The sequence below is a fragment of the Lissotriton vulgaris genome, chromosome 10, assembly GCF_964263255.1.
Source record: "Lissotriton vulgaris chromosome 10, aLisVul1.2, whole genome shotgun sequence".
Lineage (NCBI taxonomy): Eukaryota > Metazoa > Chordata > Amphibia > Caudata > Salamandridae > Lissotriton > Lissotriton vulgaris.
Window position 1 is genome coordinate 80,721,359 of NC_141698.1, and position 16,108 is coordinate 80,737,466.

The following is a 16,108-nucleotide window of genomic DNA, read 5'->3' on the forward strand; positions in this document are numbered from 1 at the left end:
TTTTGTGTATTGGAATTATAGTTGGTATTAACTGACTAACAAGAAATCATTTGAAACTACAAAAATGTCCGTGTCACCTTCTTGAGTGGGTGCATAAAAATTGCACTTCAAATGCAGTGTCATCAAACCATCCAGGTTGCAGTAGGGTATGTCAGTTTCTCGTAGGCTCAAAACCCTTCTCTCTATTTAACTTACTGTAAACAGTTGTCATGTCCCTGTGTTTAATCCATTAATGTTTGGGGATATTGTATGAATGTTACCTATTTTGTTTCTACCCATTATAAAATACATTCAATTCTTCCTTAATATTTATTTATAAATGAATTCCTATTTCTAAATTCATAAAATATAGCCTTCCACCAGTAGGACATTTCTGTGTCATTTTCACGTGAGCATGTGTGCTAAGCACTAACAGGCACATGCATCAAAGCCTTTTGAGATCGCAAACGGTGCGATTCGCAAAAATCAGCCGTTTGCGATCGCAAAATTATCTTTTGCAATGCATCAAGGGTCAAGGCCATCGCAATTTGGGAATTCACAATTAATTGCGAGTTCTCAAATTGCGAATGCATTTAAGGAATCGCATTTTGTGATTCCTTACATGCAATGCATTAAAGTTAAAAAATCTGCCCTTTTGCTATAGGGGGAGCAAATTACTATAAAGTTGAACTTCATGGTAATTTGCAAAAACTTTGTAAAATGCATTTCATGTGTGTGCACAACATATGTGCACAGATCAATTTCAGGGGTGCAACAGGGTGTTGTTTTGACACCCTGGCACCCTTGAAATTGCATTCTCGATTTGTGATTCTCTAATTGAGAATCGCAATTTGAGAATGTCTTCCCATTCATTCCTATGGGCCTCTAGGCCCATAGGAATGAATGGGGAGGTATTCCTTAATTGCGACTCGCAATTTGCGAGTCGCAATTAAGGAAGGTTTAGAAATCGCTATTTTTTAAGCGGTTTCTACATGCATAGGCTTTTGGGATTCCTTAATTGCGATTCCTTAAAAATCGCAATTAAGGAATTGTAAAAGCCAACATTGATGCATGTGCCTGACTCTACCACACATCTGCCAAGCATGAATTCTGAATTCTTTCTACTCACACAGCCACTATTACACTGTTTCCCTGTCCGCTGATCATCTTATCTAACAAGTGATGTAAAAACTGGAGATGGGCTTTATACATAATAGAAAGTACAGGTTTAAGTGGCGCCCCATACTCTGCACAGGGTAACAATCACGTTTGTCTGACCCCTAAACAACCAACATTGGCTATTTGGCACACAATATGGAATGAGACTTCCACATACCTATTTGTTTTTTTACTTAATTCTTGAGTATACAGCAATATTATTTCTGACAGAAATGTTGCACATTATGGCAGTGTTATTACACATTATGATGGGAAAAATGACTGGACAACCTACGCCAAATGAATGGCTGCGGTATTAAACTACGGTGGTGCTGTGTGTCATGGGAACAGCAAATACAGACGGTTGATACATAATGGAGTTGAACAATGAACATATTTACTGTTTGGTCTGATGAGTGGAATCACTATTTTGTTTCTAATCACATGAGGTGGCACCTCAAACTAGTTTTTAACCCGTTCGGCGCTTATGACGGAACCGTTCCGTCACGCGCCTCGGGTGAGCTGTGCTAGTGACGGAATGGTTCTGTCACGGCCCGCTCGCCGCGCCTGCGCAGCGCTGATTTCGCGCCTGCGCGGCGCGTTCTATTGAGCGGGTGCGTTTGTGACGGAACCGTTCCGTCACTAGCACAGCTCACCCGAGGCGCGTGACGGAGCGGTTCCGTCACAAGCGCAGGTGAGCCGCGCGCCCCCACCCCCTAGCACTGCGGCGGAATTGCCGCCGCAGTGAAGGGGTTAAATGACTGAGTGAGGGGGAGGCCCAGATATATGCATGATGCCAATGGACTACTATGCCAAGGCGGCAATCTTGGAACATGTTGCTATGCACAGTACCTTAGACAGTCACATAGATTACGGAATCAGCAACTCTGACACCCTATGGACAGTAACAAAACAGGTGCTACACCTGATGAATCATTTGCTAAGAGAGAAACAACTCTGGACCTTCAAATTAAAAAATGTGGCTGACTGTTTCTTAGAAAAAAATTAGGAAAGGGCTGTTTGTGTGAAACGTAGGTGAGTCGAAGGCGGGTCTGTAAATGTCCTTTTCAATGTAACATTCTACTGGTCATTTTTTCACGATTTCTCAAATGCTTCTGAGCTATAGCTTACCAAATAATGTAGTTAGGTAATATTAATGATACATATTTGGTTAGGTCCTAGAATCCTCCTTGGGTTGATGGATCAGGTCAGAATTGCCTTCTGGCTGACTGAGTAAAATTCTGTAGCCCCAGCTGAGATAAAGAGGCCACAGACATTGACTGAATTTGTGGTGTGTGTGTTGGGTGAAAATGCAGGCCAGCCATAGTGCTCTTAACTTCAGCACCGCTCTCTGGAGATTGAAGCCTCTGTAAAGGAGGACCATGGGCTCCCACCACAGACCGTGGGAAGGGGGGGAGGGGGTGATGTAGAGCTTGATGAAGATGAAGACATGGGTGGTGCATGGACCACATTTTGCTCTTCCAATGGCTGGGCCAGTGAAGTACAGAGGCTAGGATTCAACTTTCTACCCAAGGGTTGTTTTTCACCTATTTTCCCATATTAGAATGAATGCAAACTAGCTTGTTGTTAGATGACAGGTGCCACAAATATGCAGGGAATCCACTGTGTGCATGTAGTCATTTAATTAACCTCATCACTCTCCTGAAACTGTAATGTACAAACCGGTCTCCAAGGTTGACAGTGAGCAGTCCTTGGTAACTGAGCTCTTGTAACCATGGAACAGATAAACATGTTAAACAATGCATGTGGAGGACAAAAGATCCCTCCCAGAGTGCCTTACCGTATCTGCATGACGGTCTGCTCTAAAGTTCGCTTCAGAAGTTCCTGCACGTTTCGGATCAGTTCCATTTCCTGCAGACAAAAGCACAATTTCCTATTAAGCTAAAAGCAAACTGTTTGAGTAATTTCATGTTTTTAGTTGTAGGATTAAAGTAGGAAACAAGTTTAACAGTGGTGGAGTGGTGTGGCTCACTGGTTAAAGGCGGCAGACCCGGAAGCAGAGGACGGCCCCGGACCAGGGTTCAATTCCCGACGCGGCAGGGTCGTGGACCAGGGTCAGCGGACTCGATAATTCTCGCCTCGGTGCCACTCTAAACGAGGGATCACACTCGGCAACTCTGGGCATTAGCTTGCCTCATCTCCACAATGGCCCCCCACATACACCGGGGATGCCTGGTTTCACCTTGGAGATACCCAGTAGGGACCATCTCACAGGGAAAGCCAGGACGGGTTCCCCAGCGGTCTACAGCGCGGAGATACCCCATGTGGGGTGATTCCTGCGCTTTACAAGACATCATTACATTACATTACATCTATAAAAAGGGCTGTTGAAAGCCTCATTGAGTTTTATAGCAATACATTTAAGCAGGGCACAAGTCGGGGTACACGGGGTACACGCTGTACACAGCGTCTACCCAATATTTTCACAGGGTAGACCCCGTCCACCCAGCCAAGAAGTTGGGCCCCACTGAAATATGCTAACCTTGTCCCAATGTAATTTTGAAACACTGGGACACGTTCAGCAGTGCCTGCAAGTTGTCTGCTTTGTTCCTAGCAGCAAACTGCAGGCGAGGGGGCTTGTTATTTTCACCTCCAGCTGGGCCATAGATAAAGGCCAAAGGTAAGTGGGCCATCAGGCCTCTTTGTTCCTGTAGCCTTGCTGGGCGCGGCCTGGTGCCTCACACTGTGATTCAAATGCAATGGAGAGGAAACAAAGGCACACAGCTCATCACTTCACAAGTACTTAAGGGAGGCATGGTTTGACTTTCTTCAATCCCTGGGTATAAGAGATATGGAAACATATTTATCAAATGGTCAGAACCATGCAATACCTTTACCACACATGCCTTTACAATGCATGCGTTTACAACAAGTTATAATATATATAACACATTGTAAAGGCACACACGTGGTAAAGATTTGCGTGGTAAAGGCACGCCTGATAAAGGCATTTGCTCGGTAGTGGACGTGTTGTACAGGCATGCATTGTAATTCCATGTGTGGTTCCATCATACATCCAAGAGATAAGCATGTACTGTAAGAATGTCAGATGTCTGGACCTCTCCCAGTATTTACACAAACAAGAATTAAAATACCACTATTTTATTTCTTTTATAGCGCTACTCACCCCAGCGCAGGGTGTCTGAGCGCTTTACACCACACGCAAACATTATACATTAACAATAAATCATGTAAGTGTGTAAATCAATGTACAAGTGAGGTTTACAATGTGTGGGAGTCACACGTTCTTCATAGCTCACTGTGCTGTATTAGAGGGACTACAATTTATGAACTGCAAGTAACATAGGGATCTGTGCGCTATGTTATGTTAGTATGTTAGTATGAATTTGTAGAGCGCACGTTCACCCTGGGGTTTCTTGGCGCTGTGTACCGCTGGGGAACCCGTCCTGGCTTTCCCTGTGAGATGGTCCCTATTGGGCTTTCCCTGTGAGATGGTCCCTATTGGGCATCCCCAAGGTGAAACCAGGCATGCCCGGCAGTGAGGGGGCCGCTGTGGAGATTAAGCAAGCTATTGCCCAGAGTTGCAGCGTGGGACCCATGGTTAGAGAGGCACCGAGGCAAGATTTATCGAGCCCTCTGACATTGGTTCCGTACCCTGCCGCGCCGGGAATTGAACCCTGGTCCCGGGCCGACCTCTGCTTCTGGGTCTGCCACCTCTAACCGGTGAGCCACACTTCTCCACAATATATAATTAACATAACATAACATAACATAACATCTCTGTGTTAAAACCAGTAACACACTTACCTACAACATAAAAAAGCTGTCAGCTGCATGTTACATTCTGTGCTTAGTAGGTGGCACATTAACTCTCTATGCTACTTGCTTCAAAACTGGGATTAAACAAAACACAGGTCACTCCAACAAATGCATTAACCTTCAGAGTTATCTTACCATTAGTATTATTCCCTGAAACTTACTGGGCACACAAGGATCTCTGCAGCAGGTGCCTTAACCCAATACAATATTTTAAAACGAAGACATTGCAACCAATTAAGTAGAACAAATCTACTGCCTCGTCTCTCATTGCTGCTAATTACTTTGTGGCAGATTTTTTTTTTAAATGTATTAGTTGAGGCCCAGATTTTGCATCAGGGTTGTGCCACTTTTTTAGCATAATCCTAGCACAAAATCTCATTTGTTAAATCTCAAAATGCACCTAAATATACTCATGAAAAACCTGCTAAAAATATCTATGAAGTCTCATTATCTGATGTCACTTCTTGTGAGGCCACTTCCTGTGATGCCATGTGCGATGTCACGTGCCCTGACATTATGCGCTGACCCATCACACGCCATTATGTCAATTTCATACCTTGGTTAGCCCTGCCACTTCTTCGTTTAGGACTTGTGTCCTGAATTTAAGGCACTGAAACACGGTTGAACCCATGTCATATAACCCCTTCCACACTTGCAGGTCAAGCAGATACTGCACTCATACTACACTGTGCAGGTGTTCAACTAGTGCAGAGGGGTATTTAGAAAGAAGATGCCTGCCGGACTTTTTCTGTTATGGTAGAGAATTACTTTTGCTGGCCCTATATCTGCAGGTCAGCGACAGTAGGTCATAGGCCCTAGCACAAGGAAGGAAACATCCCTCCTGCCTGCTGATTGAGCTGTGAATTACACCAATATTCCAAGCTTCGTAGACCCCTCAAGCACCCCGACCTGTGTGTCACTGCACCTGCTGCACAAATGGAAGCTACGCCCCTGCTACGTGGGGGCTAACACTGTCCTGGGCAGCAGTGGGCCGGGGTGTTGCGGGTAACTCAGGAGACTGCCCGCGTACATCTCTGTTCGGCAAACAGGGTCTGGGGAAAAGGGCATAAGGCTCAGGAAGAGCAGGATTATGATGAGAGAGATAGTAAAACAACTGCAGGTGTTGGATGCCAGCCTTTTGGCTTTGTCATTGTTTCTTATTTTTCATGTTATTTACTGACTCTATTGATGGGGGAGCTGATGGGCACTCAGGAGAGACTCTGGGTAGTTCTCAAGTTTAGGTGGAAAGCAGCTCCTGTTAGAGCACTCTCAACACCAGCGACACTCTAGATCTGCTCACCTCAAATGTCTGTTTTTCTATTAAAGTCTTTAAGCATAGGATTAGCAAAGTGCTATCCACGCTGAGATAGAAAAGGACAAAGTCTTTTGCCATTTCTACAGAAAAGTCTTTAAGCATAGGACTAGCACAGTGCTGTCCTTGCCGAGCTGTAAAATGACAAAAGCCATTTACCACTCCAGTCACAGTAATACAGCTTTGATTTGGTCAAATACCAACTCAAGCCAACCTGAAATGAAAAAAGCAACCCCTGACATAGTGTCAGGGGTTGCTTTTAGCAGTTTTTATTTTTCTTTACATTTCATAACGCAGCAAAGGGCAAATCAGGATCCTGATTTGCCCTTTGCTGCGTTATGAAATAACTGCTAAAAGCGACCACAGGAGTGAGACCCGTTTGTCCTGCCGTAGCAGTGTTTGGAACCGGTTTGGAGATATATACATATATATATTTTTAATCGAATAATGATTATTTAGTGATTACAAAAATGGTTGATTTATATACAAAAATGTATTTTACTTATATTTGTATATCAACTGAAAGCCTAATTTGCACAAAGCGTAGTTGCGAAATACAGAGAGAGTGTTTTGTCTATTTCTATAGTGAAATGAACACACGTGATTCACCAATTCATGCACTGTCACTTTAAAAATGCTTCCTGAGTATTAACAAACTGTCGAGTGAACAAGCGGCGTTCGCGCTGCGAAACGCGTCTCTGACACTTGGGTAAATAAAAATCTAACGAGCACGAAATCTGGGTCCGTGTCCTACTTTGCCTGCATCGCGTGAATCAAGACGTGGCGGCTGTGCAGGATTTGAAGATATATATATATATATATATACTAGCAGCCCGTCCCGACGTTGTCCGGGAGCAATTAGGCTTCAGGGCCCCCGCCCGCCCCGACGTTGTCCGTGGGTCCCCCGGAGCCTTCCTCCATATATTGCAGTATTATACCTCTATGTTTACTTTGTACACTTTTGTAACCTGCACATGTAACTTTTTCCTCCTGTAATGCACCGTTTGGCTCACTTTTTTAATGCTCCGTTTGCTTCCTCTTGCTACCTGCACACGTCACTTTTTCCTCCTATAACTCTATATTTACTTTCTACGCTTTTGTAACCTGCACAGGTAACTTTTTCCTCCTGTAATGCACCGTTTGGCTCACTTTTTTAATGCTCCGTTTGCTTCCTCTTGCTACCTGCACACGTCACTTTTTCCTCCTATACCTCTATGTTTACTTTCTACGCTTTTGTAACCTGCACACGTAACTTTTTCCTCCTGTAATGCACCGTTTGGCTTACTTTTGTAATGCTCCGTTTGCTTCCTCTTGCTCACGATGTACGCTTTTGTAACCTGCACACGTAACTTTTTCCTCCTGTAATGCACCATTTGGCTCACTTTTGTAATGCTCCGTTTGCTTCCTCTTGCTCCCGATTTTCATTTTTTGCATCATTTTTCCGCCGCTCACCGCTCCGAAATAAACAAATAAATAACCTACCTCATCCGCCGCTTACGATCCTCCCCGCCTGTCTGCCGCTCTTCCCCGCCTGTCCGTCGCTCCTCACCACCTGTCCGCCGCTTCTCCCCGCGCCATGTCTGCCGGTCCAGCTCGCGCTCCTGGACGCGCTCCTCCCCGCGCTCCTCACGTCGGGCACGAATATATATATATATATAAACGACCTCCGCCTCCTTTGCGCGATCGTCCTCCCACGACAACGCCTTTCAGACACGGACCAGGTAATTCGGATGCTGTTCTTTTTTATTCAGCTGTCGCCATAACGTTTCGGCACAAAGCCTTGATCACATGACAGTGCATCAACATATGCAGTGAATATTTAAAGTGCACAGTGCTACTTCCTGATTGGGTCATCATTTGCATGAATATTGAAGAAAGACTCACAATAATTCTGAGCATTTCAGTAACCGGAATCAATGCAAAATACAATTACATGCATATATATTTATATTTGCATTAAAATCATGCTTAAAACACCTTTTCATGATTTAAAAAGATATAACAGGTTAAATCCCGATATGGCTTTTATCATTGAGTATGTTCAAATGATGGGTTAAATCCTATTACAATTCCATTCTGTCACATGATGACCCTTACCCATCCAACTAAGCTAAGACAAAATGTGTAAATGTGCAAAAAAAGTGCATTTTGTGCTGTTAAAAATATGTGTGACTTAATATGACTGAAAAGGACTGAGCCCAGACCTTTCAATCATTTTACTTAGTTGCTGCTTATAGTTGCCTCTCCCTCTGCATTGTGTTCATATTATGCCCTTAAGGTTCCCTGTTGGGCCTCAATACAGTTATGAATGTTAAAATTGATTATTAACCAGAGGTAGAAAATGGAAGACCATATATAGATCATTCTTGTTCACTAGTTACTTCCTTATTTTGAATACAGTCTCATACATTTATTCATGCTGATCATTCTTGATTTCCTGTGCTTGGTAATGATAACAACAATAGGGTGGTTCTAACCAGCTATATGATTTTCTTCATAATACATCAAGTAGATGGTTCAAGTTTGAGGATTAAGTTTGGATGATAATACAATTACTGGTATTAAGTTTGGCTGCCCATCAGTTGAATATATATTGACACTTTGATATTATACAATTAAAACGATAAATACTAAAATCTCTAAAAAATGTAATTAAATAAGAGACAATAAAAATTTCATTGATTTTCATCTATATTTATACTACTATTATAAAGAGAGAACTGTGTCCTTTGAGCCAGGTAAACTCGAAAAGTACACCACCAATCCAAACACCCAAGACATATTTGAAAACCTCAGGGCAGGCAGAGGGACATAGGCTATTAAAAATAAAAAATATACGTTGTTTAAAAAATTTAGAAATAATAAATAAAGGAGTCCCTTGCAAGTAGCGCCGGCCGCGACGTCTGCGTGATGACATAATTTGCGCTCCCTGGCAACACTTCCTGAAATGGCGGCGAATCGTGCTGCCCGGGGTGTCCGAGGCTGTGCAGCTCTGCGGATCGTGCCCACGTGCGTGCTGAGATCATTTGCGCTCCCTGGCAACACTTCCTAAAATGGCGACGAATCGTGCTGCCCGGGGTGTCCGAGGCTGTGCAGCTCTGCGGATCGTGCCCATTGACGAAAGATCCGACCTGCTGGGAGGACTGCCGCGGCCCTGCTTGCTGCTGGGCGAAGTGGCGGCCTGTGCGGGCAGGGCGCCTGGAGCGGGACCGGACAATCCCTTAGTGCGCGGACGGGGGTGAGTCCTGGAGTGACTGGCGCAGCTTCATGCGCGGGAAGCGGGAGGTAGCAAACTGTGAATTACAGGAGGAAAAGCGCCTGGAGCGGGACCGGCGGCTAAGGTAAGGCTCAGACTCCGGGACATGGACAATGTTGTGGCGGGCGGGGGCTGGGGCGGGAGTGCACGCAAGCCTGAAATGCTGCCCCCAGCCCCCTTCTGTCCTGGGCAACGCTGGGGCGGGCTGCCAGTATATATATATATATATATATATTCAATTACCGCTCCGGCGATTGAAACCACCAAACGGAGAAAAACACGGACTCCAAAATTAACTTGTTCACTGCTGGCTGCAGTGACTTTTATTAAAGTTGGTGCGAGATGTCAGACAGGATATATATACATACAAAGATTATCAATGGGAGAGAGCAAAAACATTTTTGGGGCACAAAAAGCATGCTTTGCTATAGAAGTCCCTAGATAGACGAGAACTACGTTGCGTGTGGATGTGCCGCTTGTGAAACAAGCATTTGCAATGCAATCGATCTCGCCTTTGGGACTTTATATATATTTAGCTGTGCAGCACATTAGCCTGGGTGCTGAAACATCTACTGTCCTTTAACCTCTACGATGCGTCGGACGCCCCCCGGCCGTCCGACGTCACGGTGGGCATGTGCGTCGGACGGCCAGAGGCATTCCAATCTGCGCATGCGTCAAATTCCGCCACACCTTGGCGGAATTTGCGCCGCAGCGAAGCGGTTAACATGGAGGGAAAGTTAGCACCAAACTGCGTGATACACCAGGTATGGGAACACATGGAGGGAAATATTGCCTTTCAGCGGGAAATGGTATAGTCCAAAGCTCTCTTTTTAATATAAAATCAGGGCCTTCGTGGTCATATCACTGAAAATATAAGATTTGAAAAAAACATTATTGTCTACGGATGCTCGTGCAAGACAATTTCGATGGAATGGAATCTAGTGAATGCTAAAGTGATTCTGGTATTTTACTGACCTCTGCTGGTCGTTTTCTATCAAGACAGTTAAATAGAGGCAGTTGAACAGAAAAAAAGTCCCTAAGCAGAGGCAGACATGGGATAGGGCTAATCCCCAGAGCCCACAAAGTACATACACATATACGTATATAATAAGTATATACAAAAGTATATACAAGACAAGAGGTCTTGAATGCTCGACCTAAAAACAGAATGCCAGTGACTCACAAAGAAGCTAGCCAGTGGCAGAAGTGGACTGACTCTTGACACATACTGTATGCTATAGTGGGCGGTAGAAAATGTGATTACCGCAACAACGGAAGAATAGATGAAGCAGGCTGGCTGAAAGCCCTATAAGCAATGATATCCTATGTATAATTTTTGTAAAATCAAAAGGTTACTAATAACGCAGACTTTAAAAACGGGATAACAAATCCTGCTTATATGGTGGAATTGACGGTTATGACGTCACTGTGGAAAAAGAGTGGGCAGGTTTTCCACTGCAAGGACGGTTTCTGTGCAGGTGTTTTATGACGTTGATAAGAGATGGTTATTACGTCATACTAACTTTCAAGGTGTCATTCAACTGCGCCAGTTGTCAGCCTTCACACACAGAAGAGGCATCGTCCTCCATGCAGGTGTGATAAAGTATCATGTCATGGTTTCTTCATACGTTTTATCCATATTTTGCTCTAAGGTGCTGATTGTGATGCCGTTATTTTCGTACAGAAGGAAAGGTCGAAGTCTAACCTAGGAGGGATGACGTGATTGATTGTGCTACTGCGGTTAGTGGAGCGCTTGGATGTAAATATGTGTTTAAGTGTTCAATAGGAGCTGCACTGCCAGAGACCGATTTTAGTGTCAGAAAAGATTGAAGAAGGACAAGATTTGAACAGTAATTAGAGAGTGATGGGAATTTGACAAAAATCGCGAGCGTGAGGTTGATGATGTCACCACAGAAATTGTGAATTCAATATTAATTGGAATTATTGTGCCAAATGATTATGGAAGCCTCGCATTTTAATAATTAAAGCTTTTTCGAGAAATCAGTACCGACTGATAATAGGACTGAAAACCGAGAAAGCTTAGAGACGAATTTGCATCTAACCAAGTAAATATGACAGGCAGCCTCCTTCTTTCAGGCATCACTGATGAAGTAGTCAACTGTATACTTGCCGTCCTATACCCACCATAATATAACTAGCATGCAACCAACATAGAATAGCATCGTTCAAACGGCTTTAGTGAGCTATATGTCAGTAAAATTGCATTGACACCATTGAAAATCGATGTGCTTTTTTTAGTGGGCCTCCTTTCTGCACGGTATGCCCGGTACAGATGTCTCGAGTCCTTGCAAAGAGTTACCCACACCTAGGTGTCCATCAATGACGTGTCTACCCTGTCTACGGTAGTCAATCCGTCAAAGGGAAATCCCTGGGTGCACACTCAAGTATGGACTACTATACTTCCGTACCTATCTGTCTAAGCATACAATCTTCTAATTTAGAGAACTCAACTAGTAAAGAATAAAAAAGGGATTTAAATTTCCGCACTAAAATTCGAACGTTCACAGTCTTTTTAATTAAAACATAGAAGAATTTACACCAATTGACAAATTAAAATTTCAAAGAAAAATCTTTGAAAGAAATGTTTGTAAAACAAAAAGCAAGTAATCATAACAGTTCATTACAGTTCATCACATACATTCTAAAATTGAAATGAAGTATTACACATCCTAGTCATCCAAGGTAAAAGGAAATTTACAGATAAAAATTACAGTTAGTCACAATAAGGAACATACACAACCCCCAACAGAATGTGGTTAGCTGATGTCTTTACCACCATTAATTACTGGATCCAGAGGTCATAAATTGATCAAGGAGTGACGGCAAGAGTACAACTTATATGTGCATATCAGTTGCTCACTAGACCTTTCTTGGATTCTATATCAAAAAAATGCGTTGACGCGTTTCGGTGCAAGGAACACAAAATACTGTAGCACCTTCCTCAGGACTGCCGTTTCTTTGGGGTCACCGGCTTCAAAGAATATTGCTTGACACCCTTTCGTGAGGGTTTAAGGCAGGGCACCAATAATGGTGTGGTGTATTGATTCTGGTCCTGGCTGCAGGAGATGGGTTACCGGTCTTCCTTTTTAATATAAAGGGGGAACTGTGACGGAAGGCCTCTTCTCTTCCTTATTTGTCAGTGATACCACCCCAGCTTTCCTTATGCCAGCTGTTTGAAAATCTTTAAACCACTATGTGGCGAATGGCTGGTGGACTTCTCCAATCTTGGTTTAGTTTGTGGGGGAACTTCCAGTTTCCTTGGTCAGTGACCGAGTTTATCTTAAAAAGTTAAAAACATTTCTTGAACGGGCATACATCAGAGCAGTGTCGTGCTTGAACTGGATATGTTCGATAAGCAGCGTAGATCCTGCTTCTGCCTCGTTCTATCGCCTCAATCCACCTACCTTAATCAGCTCCACCTCCACCTCGTCCCGCACCAGGTCGGGCCCCAGCCGGCGCTCCCGGCACTGCAGGTTGTCGCTGGCGATGCTGGCCGGGGTCTCGGTGGCGTCCAGGGCCCGCTCCAGCCGCCTCTTCTGGGCCAGCAGCAGGTCGGTCTCGGACCTCAGATCCCCGATCTCTCTGCACAGCTCGGAGCGCCAGAAGTGCAGGTCCTGCAGCCGCTCGCCCAGGGCCTTGGTCACCCCGGCCTGGCTGCGCTGGGACCGCGCCTCGGTCTCCGCCGCCATCCGCTTGGAGTCATGCCGCCCGCGCTCCGAGGTGTCCCGGTCAGAGTAGGCCTGGGCGAAGCCGGCCTGGCACCGCACCGCCCACTCGCTCGGAAGGTACTTAGCGGTGCGGAAGCCGGCGGTGGCCAGGCCGGAGGAGGGCAGGGGCAGGGCGGGCTCGGTGGGTCCCGGGGGCGGGATGGAGCATGGGGGGACACTCTGGGGGATTGGAGGGCGGGAGATGAGCACCGGCCGCGGAGGCACGGGGCACGGAGCGCTAGGGGGCGGCACACAGCACACCGACATGGCTTCGGGGAAAGACCGGCTCTGGACGCGGCGGCGAGAAACGAGCGCGCCCACAGCTCGGAGCGGGGAGAAAGCGTCTCTGGGCGTCAAGGAGACGGCTGTCTAAGAAACCGGAGTGAGCGTCCGGGCGCGTTGCTAGGCAGCAGCCAATGGCTGAGCCGCAGAGGACTGTCCAGCGAGGAAGCGGATTGGTGAAACTTCAGTAGAAGAATCTACACCGTCAAAGTAATTTGTAAAACATGAGTATCACTGAATACAGAAAAAAAGAGTCTGGAAATTGTATGAAAAAAATGTTAGTTTTCTGAGCATACATTTTGCATCTCAAATGAAAACGGACTTTGCTGCCAAAATGAAAACGATGTATGTGTCTTCACTGTTTAAACAAAACAGTGTTATGCTTTTCATATGGTTGCAGGCACACTTGTTCTGTTTAGTTGTTTTTCTTTAAGACTTTTCTCAGTGTCTGGATTGTTTAGCTTTGAGGAGCTCTGAGAAGTCAGTAGGCTGCGTCAAGGGAGAGGAGCAAACTTTGCCTCCCAGGGCTTAGTTGCGTGTGTTCTATTGAGGAATAAACTCAACTTTAAACTCATTTGTTTTGGATAATAATTAACAAGCAGTGAACATGTGTCATTATGTTTAAATTAATGTTATGGGCACACTGGGCACAATACACTCTTGAAGGAGTATTGTGCACCTAATGAGGTCGCCGAAAGGGTGTCAGCTGTGCCATTGAGAGTATGCTCTGTGGCCTGCACTCCATTCAGGTAATGGTGGATGAGCCACTGAAAAATCGAGCCAGATGCTTGGCTTTGCCTCAGCTCGAAGTCCTCTTGTGCTCTCGATCCCAAAACGAGCCAAGCTTTCATGTGGCTTCTGGCTGCCTCTCACGCTCTAACCGCATTCACCAAAATGTATAAGTATAACCAAAGCAAGCATTACACATTTATATGATATGGGAGAGAGAAAAAGCTGCCCACCTAGTGTCTGAATTGCACAATGTGAAACCAGAAAATCCGCAATCAAACCCGGGCTGCCTTGCTGACTAAATTGTGTGATTCTAGGCAATTCTGTTATTTCGCCGAGCTTACTGTTTCTTCATTATCACATATGACTGTATCTTCAGGGATGTGACTTTCAGGATGTTTTCAGTACAAACACCCCTCCTGATTCATTAAATAAAATATAATGCAGCTCCACGTATAATAGCAATATAGGCCACATATAGGCCATTCATTGGGTGCATATGACAATTGACTTGCTCCTTAATTTACTACAGTATTGTCCTCGTGGGGTGGGGGGCGGGGGGGGGGTTGAACGTTTCTAAATTCATCTTTAAAAACAATCACTTGTAATAGATTTATTATTCTCGCTGGGCCGCTAAGTAGTACAATTTCAGGTCCGAGACCTCCATCCCTCATTTGCCCCATTCTAACTTAAAGTGTGGAGAGTTCCATTCCGCACATTTTCCCTGCCCTTAGTAACTCTACCAGGAGTTGATCTAATTATCTGAATACTCTACGGGGGATCTCAAATATAGTGCCCTGCAGCACATAAAGTAATTGGAGTGAACATCACCATTTTAATCAGCACCATTTTCCCCATCAGGGAGAGTTTCAAGGTGTTCCAGAACCTAAGAGAGGGGTGAAGGTTTGCAACAGCCCATCCTAGGTTCAGGGTGTAGCCTTGCTGTCAGTTTGTCTTTGAGTGATATACAAGGACCCAGTAACTTGATCCAACTGTATACCCATATGTTACTTTTAACAACAGACCACATCCGCTCTAGAAAAGTGAATTTTGGGTGTAGGTGTGTCTTTTAACTTTAACCCTCCTTTGTGGCTTCACCTTTTCTCTGAACACTACTGCGCTACTCCAGAGTTGACCTCAGGCTTGAGGCAGGCATACAGCACAATAGATGACCCAATGATAAATGCCATAACGTCTATGTGGGGCGGAGAATCAAGATAAACTGCATCACCTTAATACATAGCGTTTATGAGGGTTATCTACATGACTGTGTGCAACGCAGTTACAAGTGTCTTAGTCCACTTATGATAAATAATACTACCCTGGGGAACAGACTAGACACCAATTCCTCCTCCCTACCTTCTGATTAAAAAAAAAAAAAAGTTCATGAGCGTCCAGGGTGCCACACAATATGACATACCTCTCCTCTGGATCCACACACAACTGTGTTTTCCAGAATGGGACCCCAGGGGCTATCCAAATGAGGGCCTCCATGCGTACCCAGAATAAGATGTGAAATACACCTGCTCTCTCATTTTTTTCCGTAAACTGGCAATTCAGTCACCCTACAAGTGAGTTTCCTGCTGAAACACAATTGAAACTCCATATCTTTTTAAGTAGCCATGCACTCTATAGCGTTTTTCCAGTTTACGTAGCCTCCTAACGTTCCACATAAGGAACTTGTATTTACTTCCTGTGTTCTACACATCTAGGGGCAGTAGGCATCAGGGCCCTACCCCTGGGCCTTGGTTTCCATTGTAAAATACCAAAGTGCCATCTGTCATGAGGATCATGATCACTCCACCAAAACACATCAACAAGACGAGACATTACAACAAACAACTACTCCAATGTGGTGTAAGA

The 16,108-nt window shown here is 44.7% G+C and overlaps 1 protein-coding gene across 1 annotated transcript in view; it reads right to left on the reverse strand.

Annotated features, from left to right (window-relative positions):
- Positions 1–13,570, reverse strand: part of LOC147684705 (tektin-4-like) — a 71,374-nt gene extending 57,804 nt beyond the window's left edge. The window contains exons 1-2 of the mRNA XM_086942385.1: positions 12,932–13,570; positions 2,939–3,009 (exon numbers count right to left, since the gene is read on the reverse strand). Coding sequence (XP_086798511.1) covers positions 2,939–3,009; positions 12,932–13,501 — 641 coding nt within the window. The 5' untranslated portion in view covers positions 13,502–13,570. The remainder of the gene's footprint in view (positions 1–2,938; positions 3,010–12,931) is intronic.
- Between the last annotated feature and the right edge of the window lie 2,538 nt (positions 13,571–16,108).